The sequence below is a fragment of the Chiroxiphia lanceolata genome, chromosome 1, assembly GCF_009829145.1.
Source record: "Chiroxiphia lanceolata isolate bChiLan1 chromosome 1, bChiLan1.pri, whole genome shotgun sequence".
Classification (NCBI taxonomy): Eukaryota; Metazoa; Chordata; class Aves; order Passeriformes; family Pipridae; genus Chiroxiphia; species Chiroxiphia lanceolata.
The window spans coordinates 35,518,391-35,538,003 of record NC_045637.1 but is presented as its reverse complement, the minus strand read 5'-3'; the positions used below and the strand labels follow the sequence as shown (position 1 = coordinate 35,538,003).

Genomic DNA, 19,613 nt, shown 5'->3' with positions numbered 1-19,613 from the left:
TCTGGTATAATTTCAGCAACCTGAATGCACAAACTGTCTTGATTCAGTCAGCCTTAGTACCTGCTCCTTCAGCTTATTAAATGTGACCCTTTCAAATAACGAATCACTGGCAAATCTACAGAAAAGCGGAAACTACCCTAGTGGTTCCATTCTATTTAAAATTAATTCAGAATAATTCAATCCAGTGGGTCTTTATAACTGGATTTTCTGTAATAATCTTTCTATTTGCTAAACCAAGTTGAGACTACCGTCAGTTGCTTCACTGATTACTTGAGAAGAGGAGGAGGTCACACATTACCAAGGATAACTGAATTGTAGTCATTATTAGTAGCACTTATATTCTAACACATGGTTGAAAAGCTCATTTTCTGCAGCAGTAAATTCCTCTGCTTCCCCTCAATATTATATGGGTCCCTATCCCTTATTAAATCTACAGCAAACTCTCAGCAGTACCCAAACTTTTGTCTTTTCTTAGATCAAAATCAAAGAATGGAAAAAGACCCTTTATTTACATCTTTAAACACAGTTATGAGAAGAGGACAGCCATGTACATTTATTTTAATCAAGCAGAGCACACCTTTCAAATACCTTGCTCCAGCCTCATCCTCCTGCCTTTGTATATCAGTTTCAAGCCCAGAACTCATGGCACAAGTTGCTAAAAAGGTGCATTAATATACACCAAATACACACTGACATAACCAGATTATAGACAGGATCTTGCTTAGAGATATAGTTTTTCAATGTGCTTTAATCCAGTCTGAGGATGACCTCCAAAAAAAAGTTGTTGCTTCCTACACCACATCTGTCTGTGCTTATTTGCACACTCCTTATACAATCACTACCAAAGCACCAAGCTTTAATAGCTTGACAAATTCAGTTTTCATTGGGTCAGTGAGCTCTTTCAACTCCCTGTAGACTTACATGACCCTGAGTTGTCACATGTGCATCATGTTTCGGGAAAGAAGAGCTGGAACAGAATTGCTCATTGCACTGGATGCCTAAAAGTATGCTGGAATAAATATACTGCAAAACCCTATGAAGTTTACCCACTATGTTTCATCAGCATTACCTTTTTTTTTTTTAAGTGAAGTAAGTTTTGCAAGGACAATAATGTTTCTTTATAGTGAAAGGGTGGGGAAGTCTGCAGCTGTATATTCCTCTTCATTTTCACAATGTCTATAGTTTTTCTGACCCTTCTTTTCAATGTCACACATTAAAATACTTGTGAGTTGCATAAATTCTGATTCTAGAGGCTACAACCTCAGCAACACAGCAACAGCTATCCACATGGAGGCAGGTAGCACATTGTGAAAATAGCATAAATTTAACTCCACTCAGTTATTTTTATTCCTTTTTTGTAATTTTTGCTGCTTAAAGAAAGTAGGTAGCATACATAAGCTGTGCAGACAGATGAGGCAACTACTACTCAGAACAAAGGATGACTATTCAGCAAGAAAAACTTACAATGTAACGTGCTAAACAGCAAAAACTTTTTTGCTACTTAACATCTCTTTCCTCCTGACTGCATTATCAACCTGAATTAAGCCAGCACAACTGTCCGTGCATGCCTGCTATAAAATTGCAGGGGGACTTTACCAGTTCAAAAGTAACAAAGTAACACTGGATTAAGAAAGTAAATGTTAAAGTTTTTACCTTAAATTTTAAAGGACTTCAAAAACAAATCAAAGTGAAACAAGCATGTATCAGTTCCTTCAGCTGGTTTTGCCATGTGGCTAAGGGCAGGATGGAGAAGAAAACCAATAAGAAAACAAATGCTTTAGCCAGTATTACTACTGCTGCTAGGGAAATATGGTTTGTTAATTTATAACGGACTGGAATCACAGAAAGAACAGAAAATGAAATTTGACGGAAACATGAGAACCTGTGTTGAGGGAGATAATTTATTTCTTTACTAAAGAATACAAGAGGACAAAATACTGCAGGGAAACAACCAAAATAAGACAGATCGCCTACAAGAGTTTGATCAAAGGATATACTACAATTATTGAGGTTCAGATAACTATATTTTACAGAAAAAGCCATTTCACCAACTCAGTGTAACAGTATACAGATCAGTATAAAAAAAGATTCTTACCAATGTCTCTCATGAAAATACCAACATGCTGGACTAAGAAAAGCACTGCAAGTCTTTGGAGACAAAACAAAAAAACACCAGAAAAACCAACTTCTCTGCCTCAGTAATCAATTTTTCAAATATTCTTGCACAGAATCATGCCATCTAACTAACTCGTAGCAAGGTAAAAGAAATTAACTACCAATTATAAATTCCATAACAGAGGGATCATAATCAGCATAATTCTTGAGAAAGTCAAGCTTATATTTATATACAAAGCACTCTGTATGTGTGAATTCCTGCAAATACCTGTAACTCCCCTAAAAAGAGTTGCGAATCTAGTAATTGAATTAAGTTTCAAATTTAAGGGAGGGGGGCAAGGTTAAGCTTGAAGGATGATGCAATTTAATGGTCTGAAATAATACACAACTTCTGGAGCCTCTCTAGAATAGTTCATGCAAGACAACAGACTCACCCCCACTCTTGTTTACCTGAGTCAACTGATGGGGTACATTAGTTTCTCAGCATATTCATCAAAGAGAAAACAGAGTGAAAAACCAGGACAGATATTCTCAACAGCATGTATTGCAGAGAGACTCAATACGTTCAATCCTCCTATCAATTTTCTCAAATGTTCATTAGTTCACTTGATTCAATATTTGCTCCAGTCAGCAGAATTGTGGCTTGCAGCACTGCATGCAAGAGCAGGACTGCACACACTCTCTAATCCTGGTGGGTTTGCGCTTCCTCAAAGCCACACAGAAACCATTAGCTCTGTTGTTTAAGACTGTGAAATATATTTGCCTAGTTCTAGAGAAGGTGAATCACCAGTAGCTCTTGATTTGCCACAGCAGCTTGATATGTTGCCCTCTGAGTTCTTCTGCTGCAAACTTTAAGCAACATAACTGATTATGTATGACATTTCTGGTGAAAACTATCAGATATGAAAGAAATGTAATATTGTGTCTTACAAAGAAAGTAGGCTTGTGGTAATGCACATTGTGCCTTTTAATATCAAGTTGGGCTTCCTGTCCTTCCCCTCTCTCAAATGAATAGGTTAGTTTCCCTCATTTTTAAGATCAGAAGCTGAAGCACATCCCTCATACTCTGCTTGGAAATGTATGAGTTTTGGTGGGGGGGTGGAGAAAATATATATATGTCAGAAACAGAAACAAATTTTGCAGACATAAGATTATATTTGAAATAGGGAAAGCATTTTGAATCAATTCATTTCCATCTGCCTGAAAAAGCTTATCTGAAGTGAAACATATCCAGAACAAAATCCTGTGATTTCTAAGTCATCTGAAGGGATACAATGAGCTTCTTTCTGAAGATCATCTTTAAGTTTGACCTTTAAGTTCAAAGCAGGCAAACATGAAAAGTCTAACTAAAAAACAACAACAACAACAACAAAAAAATCAAAGACCTGATAGAAAGAAATTATCTCAGCCCCCTTCAATATAGTTGCTGGATTCTTCCACCATATCCATCCCCATAAGCAAGAAATTTCTGCACACTCGCAGTCAAACAACGTGATGAATAGAAGGCTTAACAAAAACAAGTCTCTTAAGTATCTCAGTAACTCTTAAAATTTAATTTACCATTTGTAATTGTTTGCATTTACAGCTAAAAAAGTATCTAAACATTCAACAGAACCCACATTTAGAAACACAAAATGTCGCATTCAAGCCAGGATTCAGCTTGATATATATGATGTTTCTCCCTGTGTGTTTCACGCATGCCATCTGCCCGACCTCCTGCAAATGCGAGTCGTCAATGCAATTAGGAGCTGAGGAAGCTGTGCAGCAGATGGACCAGGAGGTGTGCTTCAGGACTTGCCCAGGCATTCTCCAAAGCCAGCACAGAGCTGATCAATACTCATGGAATACCAGAAATTAGACACATACAAAGGCCCCTAACCTTAGGCATCTTACTCTGAGTGAATCCTGTTTCAAGAGTTTATGCTCTAATAAGAGAATTAACAACCTAGTAACAGAAGTGACAGATAACATGAATTTAAGTCACACAGCCAGTTTCTCAATTTTTCCTCAGCACCAATACTCACATATTTTAACAACAGTATTACAGTTGTATACATAAAGCACTGTATTTACATAAATTATGACAGAAACTCAAAGAAACAAAGACTATTTTCACTTACATACTTGGGCTCTTCATCAATCAAAATTTTAAGGCCTAACCAAATATAAATTAGAAAAATCAAGCCACCCTATATTTTGCAACAGTTGAGCTCTCCTTGTGTTATACAAGCATTCTGTTCTTCCTGCTTCAGATACAACACAGCTTTTTACACCTACATGCAAAGTTTAATTCTAGATTTACTGTATCTTCAGTTCATGATGCCATTCCCAGAACAACAGTATTTTCAATCACCATTTCATGTCATAAGACAGGGATTTGTATGCACTAGCTCTAGTCCATTTAGTTGAGAACAAAAATGTCTTTTTCCTTTTCAGCTGAACATACATTTTAATACATAAATAAACTTTAAAAATATATAGTTTTGAACACCCAGCTCAAAAGCAGGCATACTGGAAAAATAATTTCAAATGAGGAATGAAGGTAACTAATTAAGCTTGACAGACAATGAATGTTTCATGAAATACATAAGCAGATCCATGTCCAAAGATGCTAACAGAAATGGAGCATCCCTATCCCAGATTTTTAAATATAGTTTGTGGAAACTTTAGAAACTGGGGAACAAACACAGAAATAAAATCTCAAAACATCAGACTGTATTGGAAAAAAGGTACAAGAACAGAAGATTTTTCTTAAACCCTTGATATCTAGCCTGCATTTTGCTTTCATGAGTGGCTAACAGCATATGCTTAAGTAAATGCAGACTATAAAAGCAGGGCAAGAATGCTGCAATAGTTCCCTCCTACCAGCATTTAGCCATCTGTGGCTTATACTCTTCCTGCACAGAGACTGTTCCTGCAGGTTTGACAACCCTTGTTAAATTTTCATTTAATCACTTTTCAAACAATTTTAACTTTTGGTATGAATGTAATTACAAGCTGCTGGAAAGAGCATTTTTTTGCTTCACTTAAATAAGCTGGGTTCTTTACAGGATCTCTGGATCTACATTATGAGAAATTACAATCAATTATTCTCTTTTCATGTCTATACCACTTGTAATCTTAAAAACTTCCTTAATATGCATCTTTCTCATTTTTCCCCTCCAGGGAGCAAGAAGCATAGTCTGTTTGGTCACTTCTGGAAACCATTCCATCCTTGCTGACTTCCAATGCATCATTTCTAAGACTACTGTCTCTCATGAGCAGCAGAGAGCAGAACTGCACATGGAACACATGATAGCTTTATAAAGTGGTGTAACAGTTCAATTTTTTTTCTCTATTGTTTTCGTATTTGTCTTTTTGACAAAGGAATCAATATTCTGACTGAATCGTTCACAGTAACTCAAATGCCGCACACACCCCCCCCCCACAGATAAAAGTCTGTAAGAGTCCATGTTTGTGCAATTTAGACCAGTTTCCTCCTCCACTCATATGGGTCAGTTTGCCTTTAACAACACTCCACTAGAGCCATTTCATGTGGTCAGAACTGCACAGCTGCTGGCTTTAGCAGGTTGTTTGTACTCTGTTAAGTATTTTCTTTTGTCACCTCACCCTTCACCCCCAAACACCACAAACCTCTAGAGAACTGAAATACCTCTCTGCAGGAAAAGCAGTACAGCTTGACAGCTACGTACTTTCAGAAACCTTTGGGTAAGCAACCTGGCTGAGGTTTACTGTAAAAGTGGCTTACATTACACTTACCTATACACATACCAACTCTGCCTTGCAGACTTGGGATGGCAAGTTTCCCCTCCGCAAAGTTTGCACCGATTCTGCCTCACCACAGTACACGCACCCATTCTGTTCTCGACCAGCTTTATTCTTTGCTACAATCCAGACTTGCAAGGCTGAAGTTCTCAAGATTTCTTCATCCCTTATACCCTTGGCACTTTTTTCAAAAGAAAAAAAACCCCAAAACACTGACTCTAGTCTCCCATTCCTTTACTGGCAAGCCATGAAATTTAAAACTTATTAAATTAAAGCTCCATTAAACAGTTCAGCAATTTAAGATTTTAGACCCTTTAAAAACTCTTAATACTAAATAGGAACTTTAGTTTGAACTTCAAATTGCGATTTTTTTTTTCTGATTTGTTTCTTTTAATTCCTCTGTGGGAAATTTCCTCAGCTTCCATAAACAACAGAAAAATGAATTATATATTTTGGCCTTCTTCAATATCTTTATATTCCCCAAATACTTTTCAGACACTATTATAATTTACAAGCGCAGATATGGGTGTGCTTTCTTTGCTATTTGTTCATACCTGCTTTACCACAAACTTTTCACAAGTTTTTATCAATAGCTGATATACACTAACTGTTAACAAACACATGACGAAAATCAGCTCTAAGCATTTTGGTCCTTTCAAAATGTCCTCAATCTTGTATCACTCCTTTTGAGATAAAATATGGACTTCAGTGAGTTTTTTTCAGGACAGCTATGAAGCTGAATTTGAGACTATATTTGAGCACATAATGATGAGAATGCTATTACAGAGAATGCTATCAGTTCTTCAATTGCTGCATCTTAAACCAAGTCCTGAGTACTGCTCAAGAAGGACTCAAGATCTGTTCAATACATCTTAACTGAATGTTACCTGTCAATGCAGTCGAATTTATTTACCTACCATGACTAAGCTTTCTATCAAGTAGAGCAAATTAAACATTCATACCTACATAATCAATGCTCTGTAATTAAGACTTTTCCACAAATTATCCCTACTCATTCCTGGCCTGTTAAGACAGCATCCACACCTTAAAACTACTGATACTTTCTCAGCTGACCACTTTTAAAGACTTCTGGCATTCATATACTAGCAAGCATACATTTCTTTTTGACATAGTTACCTATTGATGAAACTATTTCTTGACTCTTCTCTGTTATTTTCTACTATGCTCTATTTGCCCATTTGCTTGGTTGGTGACAACTGAAGACTGAAATAAATGTTTTACTAATGCTTTGTATTTATTCTGGCAAGGACAGGCTGCTGCTGCAGAACAAGACTGGCATTATGTTTTTCAGTCTTGTTTCTGGATCATTTGGCAGTACAAACAAAAGCTACACATCCCCTCTTCACACAGCCCACCTCTTCAGTAACATTTTGTCATGTAACATGATCCTTCAAACATTCCTGTTTTTTTCTTTAAAAATTATTTTTCAGGAGTAAGTACACATGCATAGCAGTGATGATGCATCCTTATTCCATATATTTTTGAAGTATAACCACAAATTACTATTACATACAAGTTTCACAGTTTATTCAGGGTAAGAAAAGTAATTACACCTCTGCTGTGCCCTCCACAAATACAAGCATACAACATATTAAATAGGTGTAGTATACATACAGAACAGACTCATGGAATAAAAGAAATCCTGGCATATGATTATTCTAAGCCAGCCATCTGAGCATATTTATCTCAAAGTAGGTATTTATTTTAGCTGCTAGAATATTTTTTAATAAAATCTGGAGTTAAAACTGATCAAACTGTGGGTAGTAACCCTCCCCACATCCTGCAAAAAGCATGAACATTTATCTTCCTTATGAAAGGAACAAGCATTTGCTATAACATTTTCAATGTCCATGAGGTTTCATTCACCTTTCTGTCAAGCAATCAGAACTCTGATTTGTCAAAGACAAGACACAACCAAGGACAGTAAGATCTTGTGCAGTGTTAAGTTCTAAGAACAGCCAGAATCAATTTAAAAGATCCCTTCATAATATGAGGAAAAATCTACACTTTATTTTTAACCTCCATCCTTGCTGTAGATGAGTACCTTTTTTCCCCCATTTGTAAATGGGTAGTTTAAAAGGCAATTTAAAAGTTGGAAATTACTAAGTTTTGTTTCAGACTTAAATACAGGATACTTTTAAGTCCATTATACCTTGAGAAATGGCAAAAACCCCCCAACATACTCCCATTAAGTAGCCTGCTCACTGCAGTAACTTCAAAAGCAACAAAATACATGACACTGCAAGACTTTTATCCATTTCAAGTACTAAAACTTTAAAGGTCACATGTAAGTCTATATATGAATTACACTACTAAATACAAGAGCATTAAGCCACTTCCCTCCTGTTGTAGCTCTGAATTGTAAGACAATCATTATCTTTTCCAGCTACAAGAAGATAGGCAGACCACAATTTAATGTGTGTCTATAAAATTCATCAAGTTATATTTGACAGCAGAAAAAGAAAGGATAACAAAGAAGTATGGACTTAAGTTTATTTTCATGTCTATGGTATGCCCCTCAAAAAGGTTACAACCATATCAAATTTGTAATTTTCACCCACACAAAAGTTTGTATTTGTAACAGAAAGCTCAAACTTTAAATCTGAAGTCCTGATGTGAGATGTTTCAAATGAAACTTTCAAGGTGATCACTAAAGTCCTGATTTCTCCATTAAATTCTGCTATAGAAAGCAGCTCAGACTAAGATTCTTGAAAGAACAAAAGAAGTAATAATATGAGTACTGAAGTACTTTGAAATCTCCAGTGTGGCTTCTTTCAATACAGTACATATGCATTAGATTATTAATACAATGAAACACTAATTCTCCTTGTTCCTTTATTTACATCCATGAAATTTTTTGAGAAAAGTTTAGACCACATAAATTAATACAACTACTCATGTGACAACTATTTTTTCTTTTCTCACGTGCCAATAAGAAGACAAGTGGAAGGCTACAAAGATCACCACTACACAATATTGTTAACTCCATCCATGCTGCAAACTGTGCTACTAAGTGCTTCTTTTACCACTGCTTACCAAAGTGTGAAGAATTTAAGGCATTCAGTTCCATATTTACTGGATCCACTGGATCCATAGTTCATAATAAACTATTACGAAAAAATTTATTTGCATTAACTACACAAATTCTTCTATTTAACAATATAATTTCTATTTAGCAGTAAGTACTTATACTTTCCACTGCACTGAGATTGTGCCTCTTCTACTTGTTCTTTAAGAGCATTTTAGGACACGTGGTTAAATAAAAGCTGTTATAAACAACAACAGTCAGTCAAAGAACCTGTCACCTGCCTCAAGTTCATCACTGAAACACTGGACAGCAACCAGACAGACAACAGCTTCTGCTTTCATGTGATAAGGTGGTGAACAAGGATAACACGGTCCAAGTAACGCTCTTCCTTCAATGTAAAAGACTGTTAATAATTTGAACGCAGATTTGGTTTTGAGCAAGACTCAGGGATGGAGGTCAAACTTAGCTCCTCTTGTCTTCTTTTCTGCATGTAAGATACAAATCTGAAGCTTCTGCAAACATTGTTGACCATCACAATCTGTTTTCCCCAGTGTTAGGTACAATTTTAAAGAAAACTAGTTCTCTTTGCAGAAAAATTTCCAGGCATTCGAGATCTATTTATATGCATAATTATGCAGACATAATCACACAAAATAAAGTGTCATGTCTTAAATCGCAAGTGGAAAACATCGAAGTGTCTCATTTCGCTGCAGGTGAAGAAAATTTTAATCATACTTCTCAGACACTTAGACGGTTTTTATCCAGCTTTCAAACTTTCATGCAAATGCTGCAGCTGTCCTATTCCAACAATTTTACTTAAGGTTATAAAACTCTGTTTCCATTTCAAAGTAATAAAACCAGAGGTTAATTTATTCCTATCTACTTCCCCATACACCACACAGGATCCAGTACAGCATTCTTGCAAACGTCACAGTCATTAGCCAAATGAAGCAAGCCAAGTTAAGGCTGCATTTTCCAGCTTTCCTGAGTTGCAGAAAAAGCCCAGTGATTTTATGCCAGCTGCTCAGTCCATGCAACAGTAACACCCAGACCTTTCTACACACTGTTAGCACCTGCAAGGTCACTTGCCAGGCATGTAGAGGTGTTAGTTTTACATGCAACAGAACCATACTTTAGAAAAAAAAAAAAATCTTCATTTGAAAGGGCACTCCCATTAGTTTATGCTTGCAACCTGCATCAAAAGTACACTGTTTTGTGCAAATATCTGTGTTAATCTTTAGCACATTACTAAAATTAAAACATGATAGGAAGCTACCAAAGAAATCACACCAGTGGCGCATTACTTATTTTTAATTTACAGATTTGAAACTCTGAGAGTGTACCTCATAATATACAAGCCCTGTAGTATAAAATGCTATTTAACATCTTCAGTAAACCTCGATATTTTTATCTCAATTTCAAAGTCTAAAAATATCTCCCCCCTAGTATCTCTCAAACTGCAAAGCTGCACAGTGCAATATTGAAGCATGCTGGTCATTCAAACATTCCTAACAACTAAGTGCAATGCTAACTGACATTCAGGAGTCACACATGTACTTCAAGATGAAAAAAAAAAAAAGCAGTAAAACACTCCTGTATCCAACACTGGCTAAAATCTCTTGACATGAAATATTTACAAACCTAATTACATTTTTATTTCTAAATGAAAAGAAGGAATAACATTACAAAACCTGTTCAAGATTATTATCTTTAGCACAGCAAGTGCTAAAGACAGTACATGTAGAATTCGTATTATTAATGGATTATCTTTTTGAAACCTATCTCCCTTTGAGTAGACAGAAAAGAGTTTGAATAAACCCATTTATCTCAATGGTGAGTATTTTCAATTATCTTTAAAATATAATTCTTCTGACATAAGAAAAGCATGAAATGAAGAAGACTGAAGAACACAGGAGAGCAGACATGATCCATCTGAACAAAAACAAGGATTAAATACCATAACGTCAATAACTGTGCAATCTGATACCCCATGAGCATACAAGATAGAGTACCAGGAATGCAGGGAGAGGAAAGAAATGAAACATTCTGAAATAAAATCACTTCAAAAGAGAAAAAAAAAAAATGTCCAGACCAATCATGATCTAAACATCTTATTAAAAGACACTCTTAGTTTTGGAAATAATTTAGTTCTGCTATTAAAGCATGTATACAGTTCTAAAATAAAAAGCTCGGACAAAAACCAAAAAACCCACCCATGCATGATAAAACAGCTATAAGCTGTATTAGGTAGAGTTAGTATAAGCTCCACATTCCCAAGCTTCCACATTGCTCTTGACTACAGCATCGTACTAAGAGCTCAGCATCCTCAAGGCTTCAAGTTCTTTTAAGAAATCCGGCTTCCCAACTGAAATTTCATCATCTACTAATACATCCACACTAAAAATAAAATTTAAAACTTTAAATTAAAGAAAAACAGCCAACAACACCAAGCCCAGAAACCCCTGAAGGAAACCAAGCAAAATCTCCAACACCAAGAAGAATTCCTAAAAGCTAAGATCAAGTGTGGACTGGAAAGAAGCAACATGAAGAAAGAGGAAGGGGAACAAAACTAAAACCAAACCAAACCAAACAAAAATCCCACGCCAAATTTGTCAATATTTATCAACTCAAATGAAATTTTATCAAGTCTTTTTTTAACAGTTTGGCAATTTTTACTGTTACTCATCACATAAAATTAAGAACTGAAGAATGCAGGATTTACAGAAGACTAAAATGTGCTGAAAACCTCAAAACTGTAGAGGGTCTGCCTTTTTTTTTTTCTTTAACCTTTCTCAATACTTTGTTGACTATCAGTTTTGTTCTTACTCATATCATGTATCAGTCACTCCACCTCTTTGCCTGGGATCAACATCAGGCCAATACACAAGAAATTACATAGGTCATTTCTATTCATACTTGTAACAATGCTGGCACAGTAGCTGATGTCTTCCAACCCTTTAGAATTGTCTTGGCATCCTATGATTGATTAGAAATCAATAAGAGAATTGTGCCAGATATTTCAAACTCTCGGGTCTTCACAGGCCTATTTTTAGCATCTCTTTACATCTATGCTCAAAATGGAGAGTATCATATAACAAGTATCATCTACGCCTTACCCCTCAAAACAGATTTTTATTTAACATTTTCCTGTGTTCCATAAAGGTATCTATAAAACATATAGGCTAGGTGTTGTTTATTTGGTTTGGGGTTTTGTTTATTTTCTTAATTTTAGATTCTGACATTAGATGTTTTTCATAGGAACACCACATACCATTTGTACAATATCATCTTTCTATGAAGTCCCACAGAAGTATTTTATGTTTTCCCTGATTGTTTGGAGACTTTTCGTAGGTATGTGATTTTTCTTAAAGGTCTGGTTTGCCTAAGAGTAACCTATAGTTTCTTTTACTATTTACTTATGGAAATGAACCAGAGGTTAACTAAGCTACACGCAGAATACTTCTTGGTCTGTATGCATCCGACTAACACAGCTATAACACATTATTTTTGGCTTTCAGACACACACAATAGAGTTCTGCCTTCTTTAACAGATGAAAATTATCACACCTCTTACTCAACTCTGTTTGCTTGGTACCTTCCCTCCTTTCTTGAATTCTGCAGAGCTGTGTTTCCCAAGTCCTTTCAGCCTATGATCCTCTACCGACAGGAGCTGTCTTTCCTAGACCAAAGTATTTTCTCTCTGCAAACCACGAATTTACACGTCACACAGGAAAGCTTTCGTCTGGATGCAGGAAACGTGAAACTCCTTTTCCCTGCCCACTCAATTCACCAATTTAGGGCTGGCTGTTACAGAATTGAATGAGAGTCACGTACAAGTTCGCTGGTCTCACTTCCTTGCTGCGTTTGTTTAAAGTGCAAACTAATCAACAACCCGATAAAAGTATCAACACCAATAAAACACCCAAACTGACGGCTGGGTGCCCCCAAAAAAGACAAGCCTTCCTCATCTAGCTCTTTATAAGTCCGTGATTTCAGCTAGGATGTTTGCCAAGAACAGGGAAGAGAGGCTGACTAGAATATGACTGGCTGATGCTCCCTCTCTATGAACACCCATGTGACAATCCTTCCTGAAAACTACACAAGTGAACATATTTAACAAGGTATCAAAATACTATCTCAATACCAGTTGTTCCCTGAAGGATTCCAGAAGAGGTCTGGAATGTTCACCTGATGTCAACAGTCAAGCTAATTTTTTTTTTTTTTCAACTATATGTGAAGAAGACTCCCAAGAACGGACACTGTTGACATCCTGAATGAATGACACAGTGGTTAACCGGAGACAAGAACTAAGGGAAGAAATTAAAAGATGACAATTACAGCAGTAATACACTGGAAGTGTGCAGAAAGAAAAATGAGCTAGAACAAAACCCCACGAAACAGCAAAGATAGTTCTTGGAAGAAACAGATGCATCCTGGTCACAAAGCAACAACTTCTCATTTTAAGCTTCAACATTCCAGTTAGAGCTCTAAAATATGCAGCAGAACAGAGGTATTTAAAAGCTGTCCTGTGTCACAAAAATATGTTGAAGTCTTTCGAAATTAAATTTTAAAAGATAGTGAAAATCGATGCTAAAATTCAAAATACCAAAGGCTTTAACCGAATACATATTTCAGAATGAAGTCAAAGTTACACCTGAAAGAAATACCATTTTTATCTTCCAAGACAAAACCCAAGTATTTGATACTCATTATCCATTAACATTTTTCCAACCAAGATACAATCCACCTTGTTTTCTACAAATGCGTTCTTACATGCACGCTGCCAACCATCCCCTTTCTCGAAGAAGCTCATCAGCATTACCATTCTGTATAGCCAAGATCTGATTGCATTTTAAACAATAAAAATTCCCACTATACACAACTTTTCTTAAATTAGCCCCATAAATTCTATATAAACAGTACCTTACACGTCAAACGCAGAAGGCAACCTGGAAAGCAGTTTATGGGGTCACCCAAACTTACTGTTACCAAGTCAAGTTTTAAATCTTTGCAAAAGTAGATGAGACTGAAAGCCTGCTAGTTAAACCCCAAGCTTAGCAAAGCAAGCAAGAGGAGGGAATGGCAGTTGTAACTTTTAGTGGTTTGGTTGGTTTTTTTTAAATATACATCTTGGGTTTTACTAGCAAGAAGTGTCCATTTATCTTCCTTGCTTACTTAAAGATAAATGTTTCAGAAGAACAATTACAACCAGAAAATAAATTGTCTATGGACAATAGTGACATATATTGTGAAAATACATGCCCTTAGCACATGCAGACAACAGACAATGGTACAGATCTCTTTGTATTCAGCAAAGGCATCAAAAATTCTGACCTTTGGATTCTAAAAAAGGACAACTAGTTCTCATGAAAGATGGGAAGGCAGCCTACCAAGAGCATCACTATCCAAATTACACTCATTCTCAACTTCTCCAATAAAATTAATTTCAGTGCAGTAACATGATAATGGTCTTCAAAATGTATTTTTACCTTTCCATCATAGTTTAGGAAGGTATTTTCCAATGCACCCAGCATTTCCAACATGTAGATGCACTTCAGTACTGACTGTTAACCTTCCCACCCCTGGGTAAGTCCTACTCCAAATGTTACCTGTTTTCACAAAACCTAAGATCCACTGCTTAATTATATCCTGCTACCTCATCTTCCTACACATGCACGTAATGGCAGCACAAACTGAACGGAGCTGTTACTTTTACACTGCATGAGACCTACATCATTCAGCAGGATCCTTGCATGACAGACTAAAATAACCCAAGGAGTGCTAAAGAACCTTTCAGTTCCAGGCCTCTTTGGTTGGGAGTTCCAAGAACTCCAAGAAGCACTTGCACACTTTTCTTTGAAGCACGTACTAGGTACATATCCACATTGTTTTACATCACTTGAAGTTGGGAGTTTTATAGAAGAGTTGCTTCAGTCCCAATTTGTAGTTGAATTAGCAGCTTTTATACAAGCAGGGGATTATGGTTTGCTTAGTTTGGTCCTATGAAATCACCTTTCCAGGCAGATAAATGCACACTCCAGATTCTGACACAAAGCACTAGCAAGTTTTGTTCAGTCTACTAAAAACTTTATGTTCAGATGAGGATCTTTTGCCCCCCAAAACCTTTCATGGATTATGTAAACGCAGTGTGTTTACAGTAAAGTTTCCTATACTGTAATATGGCTGAAAACCAATACAGAAACAGCAGCGGAGGTAACTCACTGGAAAGCAGCTTTTAAATCTAATCCTGCTGACAGCTTGCTGCCTAATGCTTTCTGCAAGTGGACAATTTTAAGGATAAACTCATTCCTTACGAAGATTAAGAGCTGTTGCTATGCAAATAAACAACATGAAGTTCTAAATTAGCTCTATTACATTAAGTGACTAAAGAAATGTTATGTTTTCTACACAGAGAGAATATCTTTCAGAAAGGACAACATTACATGAAAAAAACCATTAAACTCGGAGTCCACTGTTCTGTATTAATCCAGACAATCTTGTGAATCATCAAACACAGGATACTGCAAGTATCAGGCTTAATTTCATCCCTGTTAAAAAGCCAAAGAACATCTATAATTCAGGTTGCAATACTTAATTCATATTTTGCTTTCTTATCTTCTAATAGACTACAAAAGTGGTCATACTAGAAGAATCTCATTTTAACACCTGCTCAGAGGTCAGACTGTCACAGTAACATACACCAGGAATGTTGCAGGCTTTTTTTTATCTAAGAATTTGTAAACCAAAAATAAATGATGTATAATCTTAACACAATTAAGTGCAACAGCACAGATTTATAAGAAAATATATGGAGATTAAAAATGACAAAAGGATATTCTTAAAGATTCTTTAAAAAAAAGATTCTTAAAATAAAATATTCTTAAATACTCAGTCTAAAAAGCAGAGTTGCAATTTGTTTGCCTATTGTACAGGAATACCGTATTTCTGGTCAGTGCTTGCTCATTTCTCAAATACTTCAATAGGATCTTATACAGACAATGTAAATAGTGGATTTAGGAAAAAAAAAGAAAATATTTCAAAAAATGAAATAAAAAAGAGCCTGGATTAGTAACAACTACTACTTAGAATATCTGACATACTACTAATAAGCAACATTTTACTACAGACATGCAATTGGGAAAAAAAAGACTTTAATGGCTGAGTTTTGTATAAATCAGATAATTTCAGTGAAGACCAATCAACTAAATATTCAGACTGAAAAAAAGGTGTTGATTTGAAGATGTGTAATTACTGCCATGATTTTTCAAAGTTATCTTTTTATTTAACAACCACTAAAAGAAAATCCAATAAAACTGTAAAGTCAGACTTTGCCAGATTTAACACCAAATTGAATTTAACTCTAAACTACTATTTTACTAATGTTTTATCATTAATGTTGTTGCTCTCCAAAATAAAGCAATTTCTCAGGAATAAAAAGTCTGTACTCCTTGCTTAAGGTGGCAAAGAAGCGTCCAGTTGAAGAGGAGTCTCCAACAGATGAGGAGTTAGATGGACAGAGCACAACATGTGCACCCTACTTGCAAAACTATGAAATGCTATGAAAATCTCAGCTCAGCTTTCTCAACCAGTTGCCCCACATGTGAAATAAGAATGATACCTACTTTTCCCTGAAAAGTTTTTTATAGCTAGACATGAGCACTACTCAAGAGTTACATATTGGCACTTCTGAATTTGGAGTCTATCACACACAAAACCAGACAATGGACCACACTACATTTAAAATCACCAACTATACTTTGTTGTGCCACAACTGAAAAAAGTTTATTTCAGTAAGACTCTGTTAATTAAGATCATGTCTGATATTTTTCAAGTTCATGAAGCCCTCCTATATACTTAGGTAATATACACAATCTTGTATGTCTTCTTTTCTGCTTCAATGGCTTTTATATCCACATCATATTGTTTTCCTATTAAGGTCCCAATCACATGATCAGATCCATAGGAAAAGGTTTCAATGAAGTTGTAGGACAGAAATCACTGGGATGTGTGCTTGGGGGTCTCAGTTTACAAGACATTAGATGCAGGCTGTAGAGTCTAGAGGGCTTGTTTTATAATCTGTGTAAAACACTGGATGGAGCTATGCTTGGAGGGATCTGGATGATACTTAAGACAGATCAAGCTACTGAAATAAAGTACAGCAGAAACACAAGATTAATGTCAATATCTAATTCTACGGATGACATGCAGGCTAGATATAAATTTAGTTTAACAATAAAAAACCAAAAGTTTCTCCGCTGTATTTCTAAATTGAATGCACAGTCTCATGTCAATGGAACGGCCAAAGGATTACCAGTTTAATCTCACCTGCATAAATCATAAGACTACTATTGTCACTATTCTAGTGACAAATGAAAAACGTAAGGGAAAAACTCTTTCTGATCAATTTTAATTTTTAAGAAATAAATAGCTGAACTACGGTTATTGCTGCCCTCGATCTGTCAGGGTCTTTTACAGAAAAAGAAAAAAAGAAGAGGATTGTTCTTTTTTTGGTTGTTTTTTTTTTAAGTACTATAAAAGACAAATTAATTGAATGACAAAAAAACCAGCATGAAATTACTTATATTCATTTTTAAAACAAGCAAGTTTCAGCTTCGTGTTATCTCTTCAAACAAATCCATTTAAACAAATAGTATTCCCGTACAAAGTCAAGATAATTATCTCCAAGCCCAGAAACAATTACACCAGAAAGGGAGGGGCATAATCCATTTATGTATTATTTAAATACACCAGGTCTTTCTCCAGAAGTCTTCCAGCAAATATGTCCATATTTTGCCACAGAGGTTCAAGCCCTGCCTGTAATTGTCATGTCAGAACTGTGAAGCCCAAGCTGTCCTTTCACGCTGCCTGTTATTGGATGTGTACATGTGCTTTGTACTATCCAGCACTGGTACTTCCCTCACGCTCCCAGACAAGGTAGTGCTGACGCAGCTGCACTACAAACCCAATACCCCTCCTTCGGCCCGAGGCAGGCAAATGTTCCCACTTCTTGGGAATCCAACAACATGGGGGGCTGGACTAGATGATCTCCAGAAGTCCCTTCCAACCCCAACAATTGTGTGATCTTCCGTGGTCGCTCCAGCTCTGACATGCACGAAGGAAACCCCCTTCCCCATCAGTTGTTTCTCCACCAGGAACGACTCGGTCAAGGCTCTCCTTGGCACATCTCCCGGACCATCCTCTCCCTCTCTAGCCTTCCTTCCGGCTGCGAAGGGCCACCAGCTCCCGACGTGGCCCGGTGTCATTGTCTCTGCTCTCTGCCACCCCGGCTTCCTCACCCGTCCCTCCTCCCCCACCGCTGCCTGTCACCTGCTCCCTCCCCGCCGGCCGTCTGCTTCCAGGTCAGCTCAGCTCAGCTCCCTCTCTGCCTATTCATCCTGCGAGCGGGGAGAAGGAGGAGGAGGAGGAGGACCCGCCGGGCGCCGCAGCGCCCTCGCCGCCGCTGTCAGCGCGGGGCCCTGTGCGGAGGGGCCGCTCCCGGCGATGCTCGCCCGCAGCCCAGAGCACACACACACCGCCGGGGGCCTGTGGGGCTCTGCAGCACGACGCAGACCTGTGCCACGGCTCAGCCCGCAGCCTCACTTCCCTCTGCCTCGTCCCCCCAGAGGATCCACAGCCCCCCCGTAACACAAACACGCACAGGGAAAGCGGCCCCCGGAGCGCACCCCGACCTCTGGCCGCCCCTTCCCTTCCCGCCCGGGCTGCGCCTCACCTAAGGCCACCTCGCATGCTTTGCGCAGCTGGGAGTGATGCGCCTTCTTCACCTCCTTGTCGGCCAGGATCTTCTCCAGGGCCCGGGTCAGAAACATGTTTTTCGTCTTCTTCCCTTCATACATGGGCGCGATCGAGCCGTGAGAAGAGGAGGAGGCGGAGGAGGAGGGTGGGGTGAGGAAGAGAGAGCAGGGCACCGGCCGCTCCCGTCGGGAGCGCTGCCAGGGGCCGCGGCGGGCACGAGGGAAGGGCTCCCTCGGAGGGCGCCCCGACGCCCGCTCGGCGGCTCCCCCGGGGGAGGCTGGAGTGGGCCCGGGCAGCGCCGACAGCCAAACCCCGCGGCTGAGGGAGGACGAAGCCTTCTCCTCCCTTCTCCTCCCCCGCCCCTGCTGCGTGTGTGCGCGGACGGCGCCCGTCAGTCCCCGAGCCGCCCCCGGCCCGCGCCCGCCTCCATCAGCACCGGCGGCAGCAGCAGCGGCGGCGGCGGCCGCAGCAACAACCTGCCCTCGCCATGTTGGAAGGAAGCGACGTCAGGGCCGCAGCCGGAGCGGGAGGAAGCGGCGGCCGTGTCCCGGGAGGGAGGGCGGGCGGAGGGGAGCGAGAGGGCGGGGGGCACTCGCCTTCTGCCCGCCCCGCGGCCGCGCTACAGGTGGAGCGGATCCGCGGGAGGCAGCGGAGAGGGCGGCACGGGGATGGCTGCTGCCACCTGGGAGCTGGATAAGGAGGAGGGGCAGGACTTCCCTTCCGGGCCACCAGCGCTAGGAGGAGGGGGAGAAGGAAGAAGAAGGTTCCCCCGGGATTCGACACCTTCCCCTGAAGGGCGGACTCCTCCGGGGCTGGGGCAAGGGGTCTCCCTCGGAGAGGAGCTGTTGTCCTTCCCCGGCCGCCGCCTCCCGTGACGAGAAGCGCCCAGGGCTCCGGCTCCCGGGCGCAGCGAGCGGGGAGCAGCCCCCGC

General features: G+C 38.9%; 1 protein-coding gene across 3 annotated transcripts in view; it reads right to left on the bottom strand.

Moving 5' to 3' along the window:
* ARFGEF1 (ADP ribosylation factor guanine nucleotide exchange factor 1) overlaps window positions 1–19,318 on the bottom strand; it is a 90,353-nt gene extending 71,035 nt beyond the window's left edge. Inside the window, exon 1 of one of the 3 annotated variants that reach the window (XM_032683597.1) lies at window positions 18,660–19,318. In XM_032683597.1, the coding sequence (XP_032539488.1) occupies window positions 18,660–18,783 (124 nt within the window). In that variant the 5' untranslated portion in view covers window positions 18,784–19,318. The remainder of the gene's footprint in view (window positions 1–18,659) is intronic. The other 2 variants (XM_032683588.1, XM_032683607.1) reach the window with 2 other exon arrangements.
* Between the last annotated feature and the right edge of the window lie 295 nt (window positions 19,319–19,613).